Source organism: Echinops telfairi, unplaced genomic scaffold, assembly GCF_000313985.2.
Source record: "Echinops telfairi isolate 266 unplaced genomic scaffold, ASM31398v2 ScPeMD7_23;HRSCAF=83, whole genome shotgun sequence".
Lineage (NCBI taxonomy): Eukaryota > Metazoa > Chordata > Mammalia > Afrosoricida > Tenrecidae > Echinops > Echinops telfairi.
Genome location: NW_022103920.1, coordinates 86,160,606 through 86,180,972, shown reverse-complemented (window position 1 = coordinate 86,180,972; position 20,367 = coordinate 86,160,606). Strand labels below are relative to the sequence as shown.

The window sequence follows — 20,367 nt, the reverse complement described above, 5'->3', positions numbered from 1 at the left end:
TACCCAGGACATGGAGTTGAATCAAATCGCCCTCTGTTCTCAAGAAGGTTATAGATTGACAGTGAAGTAGATGCATGGAGGCTGAATGACAACACAATAAAACCCTATCAAACTCAAAAACAGACTCGTTGCCAATGAGTTGACTCCAACTCAGAACAACCCTATATGACAGAGTAGAACTGCCCCTGCGGGTTTGTAAGACTAAATCATTATGGGACTAGACAGCCTCATCTTTCTCCCAAAGCTTTATAAAGGAAGGTAGAAGCAAGGTATAAACAATAACAAATGGTATCCACCCCAGAAGAAGGTGTGACTTATGTCTCTCTGGGGCGGTTGATAAGGTTTCACAGGGAAGGTGCACTTGAGCAGTCTTGGAAAGGAGGTGAGGAGTCTTCAGGGGCATAGGGAGATTTCATACGAAGGCAATAGAATACAATAGGCAAGGTGAGAGCAAGAGCATGCAGGAAAACACTGGGCTCGCGGGAGAGCCGGCAAGACTCACTGGTGTGAAGACATGGTAGACAAGAGGCTGGAGAAACGCAGGACAGATTGGGGAACTTGAAAACCATAGAAACATGGTCACATTGGCAAATGCAGGTGCCAAAGGGGATGCAGAAGTTAAAGAAAAGGGTACACGTGGCATATTGGGCCAGCTCTGAAATTCTCCTCGAGTGTGGTCCTGATCCACTTAAGCTGCAGGTCCTGCTCTTTAGTGGAGTCATGCAACACCTTTGCGTCTCTGGTTGCACACTTTAATATGTCAGATGGATAGAAATCTTGTCCTTCTTAATAAATACAGTTTCTGCTCCAGTGACAGCATGCACACAGTAGACCAAAAAAAATATTTGATATGCTTTCATTGTGTGGGAGTTAGCTATCCTCAGAGCTTAGTGGTTCACCTTATTCACACTATAGCAAATACAATAGTCACACAGTCCTATTCAGTTAGCTTTTCCAACTAACAGGGGTGGGAGGAAAGGCAGGTTTTAAAATATTCTATGAAGAGGGGAAATGCACTCTCTGTTGTCTTTGGACTTGAACATTGGATTCTCTCTGTCACTTTTTTTTCTTACAGAAAACAAAACTCCAAACCTTTAGAAAAATCTTCGCTTCCTCGGTTAAGTCCCATGCTTCACCTCCCACCACCCGATAGCCCGGGTTCTCTGACAGCCCTTCTCTTCTTCCCACATCGAAACCAAAGGAAAGCAGAGCCATCACCCCAAAGCCCAAAGCAAATGTGCATTACGGCTCTGGCAAAAATCTTGGAAAGTGTACGAGATATAAATTCTAAGAAAAGGGCTGAAAATGTATCTCTGCAAAGCAGAACTTCTCTGTAACAAGATCTGTAAAATTTCCTCTTTTTGCTTCCCTCTCTTTTCCTGGCCCTCCTGGCACAAGCTGAACTTATTTGCACAGCATCCCAACGCTGCCAGGGCCACGCGTGCAAGCGCACGTCCACAGCCACACAGGAGACAGGACGGGCCTGAAACCTTGGAGAGGGGTGCGCCCAGGCAGCCTGCGGGCAATCGCTTTGCTCGGATGCCTCTGACTTCAGACTTCGGGAACAAACACAAAAACAAGACCTAGCCATGCACGTGCTGGGCTGGGTGACAGGCCTTGAGCAAATATTGGGATTACATTCCACCTATTGTCATGGTTACCAAAAACAGGGTGGATACTGGCAGAAAGAGGCAAGAAGGGAAACTGAAAAGACAATGAGTCCTCGGCCAACGGCTGAACTGGGCATGTGGGGCTGTTTGTGAGCACGGAGCCCGGGAGAGTGAGAGAAGGCACGCAAGGGGATGGGGGCCTTCCAACAGCCCTTTGTAATCGTGGGTGCCACGGCCATTTGTCGTTCTCAACGGCTCATCGTAAGGTTGGTGGCTGGAACCCACCCAACAGGGAGGCAGGAGATGAGGCTGAAGATCTAACTTCAGGAAGATGACAGACAAGAAAAAACCCGGAGGCATTTTTCCTCTCTAACATGCGGTGGCCCCAGGCAGGGACACCAACTTGGCAGCCTGGGTATAGAGATTTGGGGGGGGTTGGGTTTCAGATTTGTGAGCAAAAAAACGAAGTCACACCCGGCATAGGGCAAACCTCTGAAACTCCGAAAAAGATCTACCCGGGACCCAAGCACACAGTGAAGTTTGCTTTGGAAGGGGGCGAAGAGATGAACTACTGGGTGTGGACAGAGCCTGCTGTGACAGAAGTCAGAATGGCTTGGTGGGCTAACGTAGAATCCCGGGGCATCGGGCCCATTCCCTAGGGATTTCTGATAGATGGCTTCTGTCCCTCTCTGTTGTAAAGAGGAAAGGCGGATTGATCCTCCTCCCGCCTCACGTACTTTGCCACACTCACCAAACCCTGCCGGAATAATGCAAGGAAAACCCTCCACTGACGGTAGTTCATTCCCACAGCCATCAGTCCAAGGCTTTCCCGCCGATGCCGGATCAGCACATGGAGAGGGAAGGTCAGTGACCTCAAAAATTGGGAATCTGGGTTCTCCATTCCCTTCTGCCATGAATAAGCTATGTGGCTTTGGACAAGACACTATCCTGTCTCAAAGGAAAGGATTGGCTAAGGCAATTCCTCCTCCCCCAAGGTCTGTTCCTGCTTTGTAACGTGGTGATTCACACCCAATCATTCGGCTCTCAGGGGCCGTTTCAAAGACAAATACAATGACATGTAGAACCCCGTGCAGCTACAGGGCCGGCCTGCTCTGTAGGAATATAAATACATGACTGCTGGCTCTTATGGGTGATCTCATTGCCCAATCACTTCTATCTCACCATAAAAGATAGGGCAAGTGGTAACAGTTTATCACCTGAGTGTAAATGGTCAAAATGACAAGGCCAGATGGAAGGGTCTGCGGGGACTTTCAGCCCCACCGAGGAGTGGGGTTGTTTTTATTCTGTTCATAACAACAAAACCGAAACCAAACTCACTCCCCTCGATCGAATCAATGCAGACTCCTAGCAGCCTGGAGGACAGGGTAGAACAGGGTTTCTAAGACTAAGTCTTCACAGGAGTAGAAAGTCTCATCTCTCTTCCTAGGAGCGGCTGGTGGTTTCGAACAGCTGACCTTGCCGTTAGCAGTCCAATGTGTAACCAATGCACTACAGCTAAGCTCAAATTCAGGACTTGTCTTGATCAGATAGAAATATGGAGAAGGCGCCTCTCCAGCTCTTAGGTGATGAAGTCCGAAGAAGCTAATCGAAGCAAACTTACAAAGGCTAACTAAAGTCAGCTGGCACGGGGTCGATTCCAAGTCATGTGTGTCGGGTAGAATGGTGCTCCATGCACCTTCCTGAGGACCAGAAGGGGAACAAAAGCAGAGACCACCTTTGCTCTGAGACTGACTGTGTCCCTGGATGCTCTGCATCTATCAAATTGAGATGGTAATCGTACCCTGTTCACCTTCCCTGGTCTTTATGGGGCTTCGAATGAGACGGTGAACGTGGAAGCCTTTCAAGTAAAAAACAAAAACAAAAACACCTCACTTTCATTGAGCAGATTCCAACTCGTTGGCAATCCTATGGGAAGAGTAGACCTGCCCCCGTGGGTTTCCGACCCTGCCACTCTTTACAAGAGCAGAAAACCTCGTCTTTCTCCCGTGGACAGGCTGATAGGTTCGACCTGACCTTGTGCCTCTTTAGCGGCTCAATGTATAGCCCATTCTGCTGCCAGAGTGCTTAGCCAAGTGTAAAAAGGCTACTTATATAAATGCCTATAGGATGACCATCCCCACTGCTGGACAACCATGTGGTGAGGGGCCAGAACCAAGGAGCCAGGGTCTGAGTTCACATCCCAGCCCCACCTTCTGCCTGCTGTGTGTATTTCCACAGGTTGCCCAAGCTCTTGGCTTGCTCACTTGTAAAATGAGCCGAGAGCGAGTATCTCCCTCCGTAATGGTTCAGGAATTAAATGGAATCATATATCACGAGATAGATGCTTAATTAATGTTAACAATTGCCATTGTCCATCGTGGGGTTTTAAGAAGGCAAACTGTTTCCAAACAAAAAATCCAGGTGCTGTGCTATGGAACTGATGGCAACTCATGGTGACCCGATGTCCTCCAGAAGGTCTCAATGCCTGGTTTTTTGTTTGTTTTAAGTAGCTCTCCAGGCCTTTCTTCGAAGGTACCTCAGGGTAGAATCGAGCTGCAAACCTTTCAGGTGGCAGCTAAATGCTTCACCACCATTTGCACCTTTCAGGGACTCTAAAGCTCATACCTATTAGTGAGAGGGTGGTGGTTGTTGCTGTAGCTGTCATAGTATCTGCTGTTAATTCCAATACTTTCACATACTGGACAATGGTTTTAAGAATAGTGGGGGAGGGTGATTTCAGGGGAGGGGGGGAAGTGGTCAGCTTAAATAGGTCCAGTCTCCTGTTCTCAATCATTAGCTACAGGAGCACCAGGCAGCCAGCACAATTCAAACGTTAATGAAGGCGTCCTTAAAGTCAACAGCATCCCCTGCCTCACCACAAAGCTTCTGAGAAGCAGACAGTCTATTCATTTACCACCATTTCCATCCCTGCACTTTGAGGAAGTGAAGCTGGGGGTAATTAAAGTAAATAGGCCAATCGAATGGCTGCGTTTCTCAAGAGTGCTAGAGAGATGTTACCTGGAGACTGACTCTTCCTGTGTCTAAAGTTTCCAGGCTGAGTCCATATGGGGCCAGGCTCCTCTGTGATTTATCTGTGGACAGTGGGTGGCCACGGGGTACTGTAGGCAAACAGTTATCCAGCCCGATTATTAGGGAAGGGAAAGGCAAACACAAACACACCCAGGTTGACATTCAAAACAAAGTGGATATTTAACCACGGTTGCTCACTATACCGTCCCAGGTCTTGTCTGCCTGTCAGCCAGGAGGCAACCGGGATCCAAATAAGAAGTGGTGCTGCTCATTGATCAGCGCAGCCAATGACGCAGGCACAGCTCTGGAGAGAAATGTCAGGAGTGGCATTTGGGGCTCATCTGTGTTTCAGGGACAGCTGGGTCTCCCTAAGTCTTCTCTGGTCTTGGTGTCCTTGCCTGAGAGACAAGTTTGGACTGGATCCTTGCTGAGTCGTCTTTACGTCCACAAGTTCCAGACCCACTGGTCTTGGAGTCTCCTTCGTTCATCGACATTAACTCATATCTAGGTACACTTGTTGTTGGGTGCCTCCGCAGCCTATCAAGGTGGGGAGCCAAACATGTAGAATCAGCCAGAGGGATTTTTAATCATAGTAATAGCAATAGGAAAAGTAAAAAAATAAAATAAAATGTTCGACTAAAGAGGCAGTGTTTCTGGGGTAGTCAGAGAAGCCACACAGCTCTACTTAAAGGATGGGAGACGTTCAATCCTACCAACCACTCCACATCGTTTCCAGATTATCAGGATGTTAAATTATCCCTGCCATCATTCTCTCCCATTTGGATACAAACAGAAATTGTCCCAAAGGGATTTGATTTAATCTGTTGGTTAATGACAAATAGTGGCTGCAGAATATATATATGCATTTTTTTTTCCAGAAAATTTTTACTCAAAGGATAAATGTTGTGATCAGAGAAACTTTATCACTGAGACGTCAGCCTAAAGGCCTGGAGATCCACTTGTAGAAGCCAGTCAATAAGCATCCCATGGAACACCACCATCTGAGCGGCGCCATCGGGCTTATGAAAGCAGACTGCCTCAGCGGCCTCCAGTGCAGGGGCTGGTGTGCAGGCTTGAACTGCTGATCACCAGCAGACAAGCATTTAACCACCGAGCTACCAGGCCTCCTCTTTTCCCTTTGAGGGTGAAAAATGCCAAGCAAGTATCTAACGATGTCCTTGCTAGCTGACCCCACTCTCATGTCAGACGCCCAGCAGTCCCAGAATCCAGCAGGGAGAAAGCTTGGGAAGGTTAGAAAGATGGAAGGGCCGCACAGTTTCACATCTGCTCTGACTCCCACGGAAATCCACAACGTGTGGCTCTCTTGTACAGTGACAGCCCCATGGGTCTTTGGCATAAAACTCCCTAAAACCCAATTCTATTCTGCCACCGAATTCTGATACAACTAACTTGGGCCACTGTGGTGCTAGTACATTGAAGTACACTGCTTAAGACTTGAAACCCCAAACCAGAGCCCTCGCCATTGAATTGATTTGGGCTCATGGCGACCCCATGTGTTCCACATGAGATTGGAGCACCATGAGTTTTCTTTGCCGGCATTTTAATGGAAGCTGATCACTGGACTTCTCTTCTAGAGAACTCACTGGGTAATTCAAGCCTCCACTGGTGTTACCCAGGGAACTGATCGAACCAGAACACAGGCCTGCGTGCGTCTTGAGTTAGCATATACTGGGCTCCTGCTCTGTAGACTTTATTAGCAATACCAATTCTGCTCCTTCTTCACAATAGAAATGACAGGTTTGGGGGCAAAAAAGCCAAGGAACTCGCATGGGCAATCACTGGCCAGCAAGCTTCGAACAAGGTTTCCAGGGGAACACGAGCCTGCCTTCAACCTTTGTCTGCTTGCAAGATGTCCAAGTTTCACCAGAGATTCAGAGCGATTGTTTTTGTCAGTGGCCAGCAGAGAGTGTGACACAGGCACCCCTGACCCCACTGCCCACAGGAGACCGAATCTGCAGCATTGCTGTGTGAGCAACAGAACCCTCTCCGCTCACCCCACCCCTTAACTCTCTGGTTACTTGCCTGCTCAGAGAGCACGCCCTGCCCAGTGCATTGATCGCCATAGCCCATGTGTGACCTTTTTGCAAGCGTCCTTGAAAACAGCGAAAGGAGACTCTCAGCTGAAATCTGGAATCCATTCCAGTCAGACACAGGAAGAAAATTAGGTACAACAACAAAGCCTCCATGCAGATAACCCTGGGAAGGCTCTGGCTGACATGAACATCGTGGACCTTTTCGGTTTGCCCCTCCTCCACGACCTTGTATTTGATACAAAGCTTCCATGTGAATAGCCCAAAGCTGCTGGAAAGTTCTGGACAGCGAGGACATGGCAGGGACTGGTCGTTCCCGTGAATAAAACGAGTGAAGGAGAAAAGACCAGAGATCCTCCCTGACAGATTAAAATCTACCTACTGGAACGTTTTTTCCAGACTGTGAAATAAATTCTACTATTTCAACTATAAGCGGTCAATCTGACCATGTTTTACTTTAACTTAATGTCCTGGCAGCAATGCATGTAGGGATGGGAGCCGGGGCCGAGGGGAGGGCTGTGTTCCCGGAGGTCCAGCCCCATGCTGGCCCCGGAAACACTCATTCACTTGGAACATGAATCAGCCAAGTAGCATGCTTGCTCGGTACCTTTCATTTGATAAACAGTTTGGAGACGAGGCATTTGTTTTTCCTTTTTCCTAAGCACGGAGTAACTGCTTTTTGTTTGGGGATAAAATTACTCCATCGCAATTGGCCATATCATAGATGTTTTAATTCCAGACATACGCATCCCTTCCTATTTGGGGAAACATTTCCTTTGATGGCAAGAACAGAGCTTAGGGTACCTTGGAGTCAAAGAGTGACATTGAGCCCAATGAAAGTCACGGAGAAGAGGAACCTGGTTCAGAAAAGTGTTCCAGAATCTACTTAAAACGGGCCGGAAGATCCCTCCACAGGGACACGGACCCTGAAACAAACAAGACCAAGTCAAAGGCACCCAGCTGGGGGAGTCGATCCGACACTCTTCCGACACTGGGCACGCAGAGCATTGCTTCACACACACGGGTCACTTAATCTGGTTTGTTTTTCCTAAGTTCCTTTTTTTTTTTTTAAAGGAAAAAAAAAGAAGGTAAATAGCATGACTTTGGTCTCCAAAACATGCCAGTTTGAGCTTTACTCTGCCAGCAAGTATTTGGTTTGGCTCTGAGGGGGACTGGAGTTGAAAAAATATTTGCCGATTCCAAAACGATTTAATGAGCTTGGCTGCAGGGGCCCCTGCCATCTGGCACTCCAGGAGGGCCATGGCCCAGCAAAGAGAACTCTCTGGACCAGAGGGGCCAGCACTGGGAGTTCGGGCGGGCGCTTCCTTAGGTCAAGAAGCCGCAAGAAAAAGGAGCGAAGTTTCCGTGGGAAGAGTGGCCAGCGCAGGCATCCAGAAAACTCCTGCTGCCGTTGAAAACAGTCACTGGACCGGACTCCACTCCCACTCAGGAACTGACGGCGTACTTTCGGACCATCAGTAACAGACGTCCTCATGCTCAGCAGTGGAGATGGGCCCACCGCTGGGGGTCCACAAACCTAAAGGAGCTCCGAGCTGTAACCCCAATGAGCCAGATTCAATGACAGAGTCGAAGTTTTTTCTTCCCGCCGTGTATTCTTGATACCTGATACCAGACTAATTGGGGTGCTCAGAATTTGCACGACCCCATGAAATACAACCAGCACATTTACTTTAGGTCGCAGTGACTGGCAAACATCACTTTCATGAATCTAGAGGAGAATATTGTTGGGATCGAAAACACTGGTTTTCTTGTGACTACATCTCCTATGTTAGCAGCCATGCACGGCTATTACCTGGCATCCAGTCTTTTAGTGAGGGGCTTCAGTTAACCTCTAAGCCAGCGGTTTTCAACCTGTGGGTTGTAACCCCTTTGAGGGTCGAACGACCCTTTCACAGGGGTCACCCGATTCATAATAGTAGCAAAATGACAGTGATGAAGTAGCAACGAAAATAATTTTATGGTTAGGGGGGGTCACCACAACATGAGGAACTATATTAGAGGGTTGCCGCATGAGGAAGGTTGAGAACCACTGATCTAAGCAAAGAAGTCTCTGGTCTTTTCATATCAGTGTTACATCTGGCAATTATTACCAAAAAATGTCATTTATTTCTATAGTAGTAGGTGTTTCAGGATCCTGTTGCAGTGGGTATGGTGAGGGGGAGGGTGGGGGAGGGATCTGGGGAGAGAGGTATTACATTGTCTCTACCTTGAAGGAGCAAATGCACTCATGCTTGGGTGCATCCCACCCCAACCCCTATGGATCTTCCAGAAATTCTAAATGTCACTTTCACGGACACCACATGCTGATCCAACACTTGTTAAATGATTCTCCGACGCCAACGTTCAATAATAGACAATAGCCTCAAAGAGCCAATCTCTCCACTGCCTTTCCGCAGAAGGACCTGTTCAAGGAAACAAAGACTGAACCGTCTATGTTCATCGGAACTCTGGAGACAGAGTCGAAGTCAAGACAGTCAGGATATAATGAAAGGGCAATCATACGAGTACTTACCATTTTGGCTTCTGAATGCATGGGCTGGACTTGGGGAGAGGCGCAGGGGTTATTGAGAGTTGGCCCTTGCATCCCCATGATGTTGGAGTTCACTGACATTTGTCTCTCCATCTAAGACAAAGAAAAGCAACAGAATTAGAAATCTGGCGAAGGCAGTCTATGTCTTATACCTGTATTTCTCTTTCAGAGATCGGTTCAGCATTTCTTTCAGCAACTCCTAAGAGCTGGCGAAGGGTCAGCAATACACTTCAAAATCTTAAATGCCAGCATATATATGAAACATCCAAAGTTGTGCTTCCTCTAGGGCAGTGGTTCTCAACCTTCCTAATGCTGTGACCCCGACCCTTCAATACAGTTCCTCATGTTGTGGTGACCTGTATGTGGACATATCTGCATGGAGAGGGATAGAGGAGCAGTGTTTTGGTTCCTAAAACCAAAGGAAATATAGTCTTAGGACACCCCTGTGAAAGGGTTGTTCAACCCCAAAAGGGATCGCGACCTCCAGGTTGAGAGCCACTGCTCTAGAGGGATGGCCCATACTAGAAGGGATTGTGCTGTCTGAACAACTGGGTGATATGAAGGGGATTTTCAAGAAAATTACAGGCTATCTCCACTTTTGTAGACACATCACAACCACTAACCATGGTCACTTCTACTGTGGTCAACAAGAAAAGATGTGCATAGAAAAAAAAATACTAATATCAAAGGATTATCTCTAGTGGTCTATAGCTTCCTTCTTCCCTCAACTGTATACAGCAAGTATGAACCATTTGGGTAAGAAGGTTACAAAAATTGTCAAAAGTAATTCTGAAAACCAATGGTCTCAAAGATGGTGGGAATCCTGCCTGATCTCAGTAGCTAATAAACAGCATCACAATGACCCAGCACAGAGAATTGAGTTGGCGTCCCTAACTCTTCCCTGGTCACCTCATCAAGAGACTCTTGCAGGTGTTGTTTGAGGGCTCACAGCAGGGAAAGGACCTGGGGGAGGTGACAAGGCCATTGAGGACACACACTGTATGACATACGAAGGTCTCTCCCACCTTGTCCTTCCACTGGCCTGTCACTGGGTTTAGAATTCACATCACCCAAATCCAGTCCTGCCATCTTTATCTCCAGAATGTCCCCTCTACAGAGAAATTCAAGAAACCCTCTATTTCTGTCCAGGATGGGTGTGTCTGATTAATGACAGTTTCTGTTCAGTGGGGAATTAATACTTTTCAAAGAACTCAACTAAAATAAGACTACTTAATACGAGTCTGTCTCGGGAAATGAAAATGCTTCCACGAGGCTGTTGGTCCATTTTTCATCAAATGGTAACACATCAACAAAGGTAAAAAGGTTGAGAGACCCAGGTTTCACTCCCAGCGTAGCCTAAGTGATCTGGGAAAACTGGAGTTGCTGGTCCCTACAGGTATTCCAGAAAGTGGCCGTGAAAATTTCACACAGGGAAGCTCTGGAGGTGCAACCCCCACTCCCACTCCAATCCGGTTCACGTCAACTCACAGAAGCCCGTGTGGGCTTCCCCAGACTCTGACTCTTAAGGAAGCAAACAGTCTCGTCTTTCTCTGGCACAGTAGCTAGTGGGTTTGAACCATTGGCCTTGCCTTCGCAGCTGACTGCCTAACACACAGGCCTGCCAGAGTTCCTTTTCAGAGCAATGGTTGAACGAAAGGCCCTTCTCAGGTCCCTTGCGTTGTTAAGGTTCTATGACTCTTTAATGTCTGCTGTGTCTATACCTCATGGGCGGGGTGATCTGATCATGACATTAATTTGAAGATTAGCAAAAGTGCTGATTAAAATCCCTCTCAGCGAGTCCTGGCTGCACTCCATAACACTGCTGCACCATCAGCCTTACCTTTGCCTTCATTAGCTTATCAGTGGTCTAGCAGTGTATGCTGGGTGAACTATTTCAAGGACAGCTTTGAGGAGAAGTTCCTTTACATTCCAGAACACTTCAGCAAGATGTTTGGGCCTTTCCAAATTAGTAAAATTCAACGTGCACGCACGCAATCCCCTGTACCACCAAGTCTCCAAGCAACCTTAGGGCTCATACTTTTTAAGTAGTGCTTATGGCTTATAAGTGCTGCTTCCTGAGTCTGGATGCATAGGTGAGTTGACATACCATCTGCTGCCCTATTCTCATTGATGAGCCCCTCCTAGCGCATCACTAACGCCCAAAAGATCTCTAGGCTTCAGTTTTCCAAAGGAAGATCGTTCAGAATATGTAAATCTTCCAAGTTCCTAGTTATGTTCTAACCACAGAGTGGTTAGAGTCATGCGTTTGCCACCTCTGGATCCAGATATCAACAATGATTTGAATTTTTTTTTTTTAGGAAAGTTATAGCCCACGATTATTTCTCTGGAAAGGAAGGCTTAACTATCTACTTCTGAAAATCAGCTAGTTAAAAACCCTGTGGGTCACGATGGGCATATCTGTAACCGATCATAAGGATGATTTGTTCAATTGATCAAAGGTTCACCGTGAGTTGGGGGTCCTATTCAACGGCAACGGATAACAGCTTGACTATTTCTACCCCCTAACCCACAACGTGCTGGCTTTAGCAAGGCCAATCCAACTGAGTAGTCAAAGGGGGCTGCCTTAGCTGTCTTAAAAATGCATTTTTTTTACCACGCTTGGCTCTAGCACCCTTGTCTTCAGTGATCTCTTCATGAAGGTGAGCGTCAAGTAGGGCCATGTCATAAGAACTAATTGTTCTTCGATTGGGGCTCCGATTAAGTGGAGAACAAAAGGGTACCCGATTGAGAACCACTGCTCTCCACTGACCCCCACTGTCAGATAAGTGCGCACACATCACGGACACGAGTTTGGAAGCTCCCGTTGGGATGACAAATTGACTCCTGTCTGCAATGACTCTTGAGCAGGTACCGGGACTTTTGCTACTATTCTGAAGCATCAACAGGAAGCCAGGCAATATGACAAAATGATGGGCAGACACTGGCCTTTTTTCTGTGCTTTTTCAGCCCAAGTGTCCGTCTTAGCCCCCCTGAGAACTGGAAATATTTTAGCCAAATGGGGGGGCGGGAGCAGTCACTGCGGTGGCATTTTCCTACTAAATGCATAGAGGCACCTAAAAAGAGACTAGCCTTGGGCAAGTGGTATTTGGAGCCTGAGTGAAGGGCAAGGGGGCCCAGGGAAAGCAGTAAGTGGTGGGAGGGAACACACACTCTGTTGGTCTAATAAGATCTGAGATAATTGCATTGATGGCACTATTTTTCTGCAGCCAAGGAGGTCTAAGGAGAGAAACGCAATTAAAGTTAACTGGCTCAATGTGTCCTTCTGGTTCACTTTTGCAAAGACTGTTTCTCCATGATCCGGTATCTATAGTGGACAGGAGGACCATTTCTCCAAACGAGGACCATTCTGTTCCAAGCTCCCTGCCCACACTGAAGACCACGGAGCAAGTTACTCGGCCAGGGGGCGTTAATCTGAAGCGCTCAGCCTGAGCTGAGATGTGAATTCTGCTTTCAATTCTTTACTCACAAGCTGCGTGACATGCGACAAGTCCACTGGTAAAGTGGTTTTTAGTTTGTTTCAATCTGTAAAACGGGTACAGCAAAGGTTACTATTAACAAGCATACCCTCTCTATGAGAACAAACTGAAATAACAAATAGAAAGGGAACCCGTCAGAAGCCAAATTGCTCTGCACGATATTGTCATTATGGTTACTTGTGAAAAGTGTTGTTCGTGGCAGCGTGAATGCAAAAGTCACAGAAGTTACAGGGCTTTAGAGACCTTCGATGGTCTATCAAGAGTACCACCAGCTTTTTTTTTTTTTTTTGAGATTGATGCTAAGGAGTTCGAGATAAGAGGTAAAATGTGCCCTGCATCTCCTTTTGCATGTATCTACCTAACGATTACCCATCACCCTCTATCGAGGACTGAGTGAGACTTCAGGAGTGAGTCTACCTGGGTTTAAATCCTGACTCGGTCACCTACCAGCTCTGTGACCTGAGCCAAGTCACTGGGTCCCTCTGTGCCTCCGTTTTCTCATCCGTAAAATGGGAGTGCGCGCTGCCTGCCTCCTAACGCTCAAAAGCGTTAAAGGGAGCTAGTGGACATGTCCTATAGTGGGTGAGAGGGTGGGCTTGGGGCCAGGGTGTTGAGAGCTGCACTGCTACTGCTGTACTTCTCAATTGAGGAACTTACTTGCCTCGCGTTCTCCTCCCAAAGCTTGGCACAGTAGTAGTGTCTACCTCACAGGCCTGTTTCAAGTATTGCTTAGCCAACTGGGCAGCACATAGCAAGGCCTCGGGAAGTGGTTCATACAACACGACAGGCATGAATGTAGGTTTGCGGCTGTTCTTATTCCTCTTTTATCGGGTATGCTGTGTGCTGTCTAGACCACTGGCTGCAATTTAAGGCCACCTGGTATCCAGCTCTAGCTGTGGACCTAAGGAGTCAGGAAACAGTGTCCCACTCAGGTGGGGGGGGGTTCAGGCTCAGTTGCCAGCAGCAGAAAGATGGGGCCAGGCCTCCCGAGTGAACTACTGCACGAAAGAGAGCCAGAAACACATGTCAGGGAAGGGCACAGGAGGCCCTCCATCGAAAAGGGCACCCGGCTCAAGTCTCCATTCAAAAGAAGCTGTCCTCTTGGCCAGCCGTGAAACAGGAACAAATATCGGTTGCCCTGGAGCTGATTCCAACGTGGGGAGGCCACATGTGTGCCAGAGGAGAGCGCTGAGCCATACCAACTTTTCCATGGCTGACCTTTCCGAAGCAGACCCTTGGGGTGGGCTGGAACCATCCACCTTTCTGTTAGTGAACCAGCATGTGAACCACTTGCATCCCCCAGGGACTTCGCAGTCAGCCAAGACCCTCGCCTTGCCTTTCCTGCCTGGAGAGCAGCATGTCCCAGAGGAAGTGAGGTACACCGGGGAGCACTTACTGGCATCAGGACTGCCGAAGAGCCGGGCATTGTGGGGTTGGGCAGGGTCCCGGGCATGGAGGCTGGCATGGGCTGTCTCTGTCTGTTGTGGAGGTGTAGCAGAGAAGATAGAGAGCCTGGAACAGGCCTGGAAACAGAAAAGAAGTCACATTAGCCCCGGTGCCCTGGGCAGGAGACGCAGTGCCTGGTGTTCCGGTTTCCAGAACCAGCAGAGACCACACCATCACGTGGCCGACAGTTCAGACCCACTGGAGCGAGAGCCACCTAATTGAGGATATTAGGGAAATAATAACAAATAAAACACCAGCCTGGTTTCCTTTGCTGCTTCCTAGTTAATACATCAAATTCCATTCCACTTCCTGGCCTCTGTTATCTCACTGGTGTTCAGTAGACAGCGAGTCGGTCAGTCGGTCTCCTACAAACCCCACACTACGGGAAAGGGACTTTGGGGGAAAACCCAGCATTTTCTCAGAGGCCTCTGACCCCCGGCTTGTCTCCAAGGTGGGGCCTGCACACATTTGATGGGTGTCCTCGCCACCCTCTGACATACTTCCGTCGCGAGACCGGCTTTGCCACGCTTTGCTCGGGAACGTTTTCATTCTCTGGAACGAGCAGAGCAAACTTCATTCATGAAATCCCAACCAAATCCATTTCGACCTCTTCATGGTTCTCTATCATAAGGTGGTGGGGGTGGGGTGGGGGAAACCAAACCAAACAGGCCACTAATAAACGGGATTGTGGTTCATGGCACTGTGCTTGTCCCTGGGGCCTTTCTCTGTGAGAGGCCGGGGCGCGGCCCCCAATTGCCAATCACTCATTTTATAATAACTCGAGGTGTTAGGCTGTTTGACAGAAACTGATTTGGGCCTGACCTGTCGGACTTGGGTAAGCATCCTGGGGGAGTGCATAGTTTGAGCATTTACTTCTATTTGCCAGATTTTTTTTCTTTTCCCCTTTTTTTTTTCTCTCTTAAGGGCCTTAAGTTGACTTAATAAGCCAGGGAATGTGGGGCTGAGGGGAAAGGGAATTATTTGTGTTTATTAAAAATGGCAAACAAATGACCTCCCTGGCTACATTCTCCATCTCCTGATGTTTTCGCTCAGGGGAGCTGTGAAAGTATCAAACTGTTAAATTAAAGATGTTAGCAACAAACAAATAAAGCAAAAGCAAACAAATAAAAAACTTCTCAGGACCGTGCAGTCAGGTTAAACAACCTTATCCTGAGTAGCACACTGTAAATCAGGGCTTCAAGGACAAATGCCTTTTCTCCAAACCAATCAACCAACCAAACAAACAAAACACCCCAACCTCTCTCAGACAGGGTAACAGTTGCAGACAGAGATGGTTTACAGAGACAGAGACCTTTAGGTGCTTCATGGAAAGCCTTCTCTCATGCCACCCTTCCCCACCTCAGCCTGTGCCAGAGCACCATTGCAAAACCATGAGGAGCCTCTTGTTCAAAATCTATTGGCCACCCATGGGTGACTCATGGAGAGACGCTGAGAAGTGGGAGCCTGAGATGTGGAAAGAATGCTAGCAAGTTCTTCCTTCAAATTCCTGCAATAATTCCAAAGAAGATTAAGTTTTCCACTCTTTTTTTGGCAGAATGTCTTTGGAAATATAGCTAGTGATTAAAGTCAGACACATCGCCCAAGGAATAGTCATAAATCAGTCAGTATGAATACTCTTACAAGTGAGTATCTGAAAATATCACCTACAGGGCTCTGAAGCCTCTGCACATGGATTATGTCTATGTACACAAATTAGACCCAGTTTTACTGCTAGTAGAGTGTATATCTGAGTCGATAGATAGATCTCACTCAACTCACTGCCATCGAGTCAATTCTTAGACCGCACAGGACAGGGCAGAACTGCCCTTGTGGGTCCCCAAGACAGTAAAATAAGAAGTCTGGTCTTTTTCCCACCACTATTGCCACCATAGTTTGTTGATCATAGTTTTTGGAATGTGTCTTTTCAATGAACCCAATGAAATGCTACAAGTATTTCTTTACATGTGCTATGAGGAACTCAGGAGTATAGATTAACAATTAGCAATAGTAGAGGCTTTGGAAAGAATCACATAGTGGTTATATGGTGGGATGCTAACTGCAAGGCTGGCACTTCGTTTTGAAACCACCAGCAGCTCCAAGGGAGAAAGATGAGGCTCTCTCCTCCTGGGAAGAGTTACAGTCTCAGAAACCCACAAGGGCAGCTCTCCCCCAGCCTATAGAGACTCCATGAATTGACATTGAATTAGGGCAGTGATTTTGAAAGGGCCTTTAAAAGCCCTTTAGGTTTTACGGTTCTAGAAAATTGCTGGTTTCAATTGCTCTGAAATTGTGACCTTAAACCCAACCCAACCCACTGCCATCTAATCAATTCTGACTCATAGTGGCCTATAGGAAAGAGTAGAACTACCCTTTTTGATTTCTAAGACTATAAATCTTGATAGGAGCAGCCAACCTCATCTTTTTCCCTTGGTGTGTCTGGTGGGTTTGAACTACTGACCTCACAGTGAGCAGCTCAACACATAACCCAGTATGCTTCTAGGGCTCTTTTACTTAAAGGCCATATCAATCAGAGTGGGGGAAAGGCGATAGTCCAAATCAGATAGGTAGAGCATGCTACATATCAAAATACATGATGTTTAATAATGGACAATTCTTCGAAGTCCAAGATTTCTGGCTTCATTAAGAGAAAAAAAGTTTTCACAATCTGTAACTAGAACACTCCTACATACAGTTAATCATCCATCAATCCATTTTTATAATATACAAGTAGACAGAGATAAATAGATGCAATACAAGCATTTTACATGCATGTCATCTTAAGGGAGAGTTCTTCAAGGATAGATGGTTAGGGACAAGCAAGGATTTTATAGGAAGGACAGCTTCAAACATTTCTTTGTGATGTCAATGGGCAATATTAACTTCATGACCAAAGGGCAGCATACTCTTGTCATTTAAGATTTGGCTCCAACGTTACACACTAGAATATCTTGCTTATCAGTTTTTATCAGTGGTGTTAGTTTTAATAAAAACAAAAACTAACTTAACAACTTGATGGAGCTATTGAGATGCAAAAGAAATTAAATTAAAAATAAGTTCCATTCCTCCCAGAAGTGTATGGAAAATGCTCAGTTGTAAAGACTAGCTGGAGACGCGTATGTTTTATTTAATTCAATGTTCTTATTAGGTCAGTGATTTCCACAATATGCACAGATCAGTAGGTTTCAAAATAGCAAGTATTTCCTCATTAATTAAGAAAGCCTCCTAGGATTCTGGGCCCCCTTGGATTATCATAATAATTACCGATCGGACCAATTAGCAATGCATAGTTGGAGAGGGAACTGATTAGTTGAGATCCTTGTATGTTCAGATTCTGAACAATTCTGAGTTTATTTTTTTGTGCAAACTTTGCAATTTACCTCCCCAACCTCTGTCTTTCAATAATGGTGTGATTTCTAGGTTTCTTGCTGGAGCTTTTAAAACTACCAAAATTAGTCAGAAATTATAAAACCCAGGCCTGCCCATCACCAGGTCCACAAAGGATTGAGGTCATTATCTGTGTCGCTTGGCTCAGGATCCAGTAATTTGTCCAGAATATTCAGATAGATCACTGAAGCAAGAGTGGTATCAGAATAATTGCATTGACTGTCTAATTCCTTTTGTGAGCACTGTAAGAAACCAAACCGAACTCACTGCCATTGCGTAGATTCTGACTCAACAGTGCCAACCCCGTAGGACAGAGTAGAACTGCCCCTGTTGGTGTCTGAGACTGTAACTCTTGAAGGAACTAGAAAGCCTCATCTTGCTCCCACAGAGCAGCTGGTGGTTTTGAACCGCTGACCTTACAGTTAGCAGCCCAAGCGTATACTGCTTAATAGCCAGGTCGGTCACGATGAGTCAGCATTGACTTGATGGCAGTAAGAGGAAGTTTTACATAGCACCTGCACAGTGAATGGTTCCTGGCAAAGTATTTTCACATCCCTGATTTCATGTCAGTTGCCCTAGTGACGCAGTGATTAAGCACTTGGTCACCAGCCACACTGCACCCACCAGGGACACTGCAGGCAAGAGAGGTGGCTGTCAACTTCCATCAAGAATTACAGCCATGGAAACCTTTTGGGAGGCTTCCATGTGTTGGAATCAACTCAATGGCAAGGGATTTGGTTTGGGTTTAAACTCAAGTCATTTGAACTAAGCCAATGTGGTCGATAAAGTCATATTACTTCCATTTTGTCCAGGAGATAACACGACGTTTATTTCAGCTAAAATCAGCAACATTTCAATGTGTCAAAGGACACATGGGTCATGAAAAAAGGCAGGACTTAACACTCACTACACTAGATAGGGCGCTTCCCATCACACCTTGGTGGCTCCCATAACTAAGTTATCATTGATTTTTTTCATGCTAAAATAAATTCATGGGCCATTGCCGTTGAGATTCACACTGCTCACTGGACTTCCCATGAAGCCATAAAGCCTGCAGCACTGCTACCATGAGAAATCACTCAACCATGTGAAATGATGTTTTCTTCCTTAAAAAAAAAGAAAGAAAGAAAACCTTCCCACCTAAGACATCAGTCAGATTCTGAATACGAGGCTACAGATTGCAGTAAAGTTGTGAAAACAAAGACCCAAGTCTTTCTCCAGTGCAGGCTTGTTGCCCTGAGCTAATAATTCCAGACTTTGAGCAAGCCGAGCCTCCTTTTTAATAACCATGTGCCTCTAGGTAAAGTATTTCTACTAAAACTTATTGAGGCATGGAACAAGGTAAGATGTGTGAGCTCGTGTTGGATTGTTCAATTACTAAACGGGGTCCTGTAGCATTAAGAGCTCTGCAAGCGGACAGATCATTCCTCTTTACACACTTGTGTAAACATACTGCTTACGGCTGAAACCTATGTAAGCTTTTCTCTCAATTAAAATGTCAAGTGTGACAGACTATGTTTTCACTGTCCATAACAGAATGATAGGTACCCTAGCAAGCGATTTCATGTCTTCACTCCCCCAGCCCCCAAGAGATATTTTCCAGTCTAGGGGGCTCTGAGGAGCATCTCTGCAGACTGCTCCTCCTTCCCAGGAGGACGTCAAGGGCACTGTGGGGCTGTCCAGTAGACGATAAGGACAGGAGGTCAGGCTGAGAGGCCAGGCATGAAGCAGAGGAATGAGTACAGTGAAATAAAAATAAATAATTAGGTTAGAAATTTGGAAGATAAATGTCAGCACCCAATTCAGATCATGGAAGCCTTTCTGATTTGGGAAGATGAAAACATTTTGGCACTAGATGGTGGTAGCCACACAACGTTGCGATGGTAATTATTGTTGATGTGAACTACTGTCAGTCTGGCCCCCAACTCATGACAGTTCCACCCACAACAGGATCAGCAGCTAATGTCACAGAGTTGTCCATTTAAATGACTAAAGTGGAAGTCTTTTATGCTATGCAGGTAATACCGCCAACTGGGCTGGGCAAATCATTGCGCACTCCACTAAATGCTGAAAGAAAGGCTGGTTATTAGGACCCATGTGGAAGATCTCTCCGAAAGGTCAAACTCACTGCCCATGAATTAATGCTGACTCACAGTGGTAGGTCTCTGTAACTGTTTACTGGACTGGAAAGCTCAGTCTTCCTCCCTCTGGACTGCTAGTTGTTTTGAACTGTCAACCATGCAGATCGCAGCCTGGCGCTTAACCACCTCACCTCCGGGGCTCTGAGAATTCCATGGAGCACAGTTCTACTGAGGATACATGGGGATCGGAGGTGACTTGATGGCAACTAACAACCACCACTACAGCAGCAACAACAACAACATAAGTGGAAGAAAAAATCCAGACCACAGATACTTAGGAAATCTTGAGCAGATGAAAATAATAATTATAATAAAGACATGAAGGGAATTTAAAAAAATCTTCAGAGCCGTAAAATGGCAGAGAACATAGTGGGCCACAGGGCAGTAGAGTCAGATGGCCTTGCAGCAGGATCACTGGGTAAAGGGAAGGGACCTTTGAATGGGGACATTGGGACTCTATCCATTTCATCATCTGTCTAATGGAGACATCCAGTAATCAGCTAGAGCAAAATCCCTCAAAGCTGTAAAAATTCTAATTCTAGGACTTGAAATGAAAGTTAGATGTTCAAAATATAGTTAGGCTATAAGATTCATTATAGAATTCGTGTCATGTAGTGGGAGCAGGGAGGAAACATTTAGGAACTAGAGGGAAGTTGT

At 46.4% G+C, this 20,367-nt stretch overlaps 1 protein-coding gene across 2 annotated transcripts in view; it reads right to left on the bottom strand.

Moving 5' to 3' along the window:
* The window catches only part of CREB5 (cAMP responsive element binding protein 5), a 390,923-nt gene that overhangs the window by 98,932 nt on the left and 271,624 nt on the right, over nucleotides 1–20,367 (bottom strand). For both annotated transcript variants that reach the window (XM_004702744.4, XM_045288877.1), the window contains 2 exons: nucleotides 14,136–14,262; nucleotides 9,225–9,335 (listed from right to left, as the gene is read on the bottom strand). In XM_004702744.4, coding sequence (XP_004702801.1) covers nucleotides 9,225–9,335; nucleotides 14,136–14,262 — 238 coding nt within the window. The remainder of the gene's footprint in view (nucleotides 1–9,224; nucleotides 9,336–14,135; nucleotides 14,263–20,367) is intronic.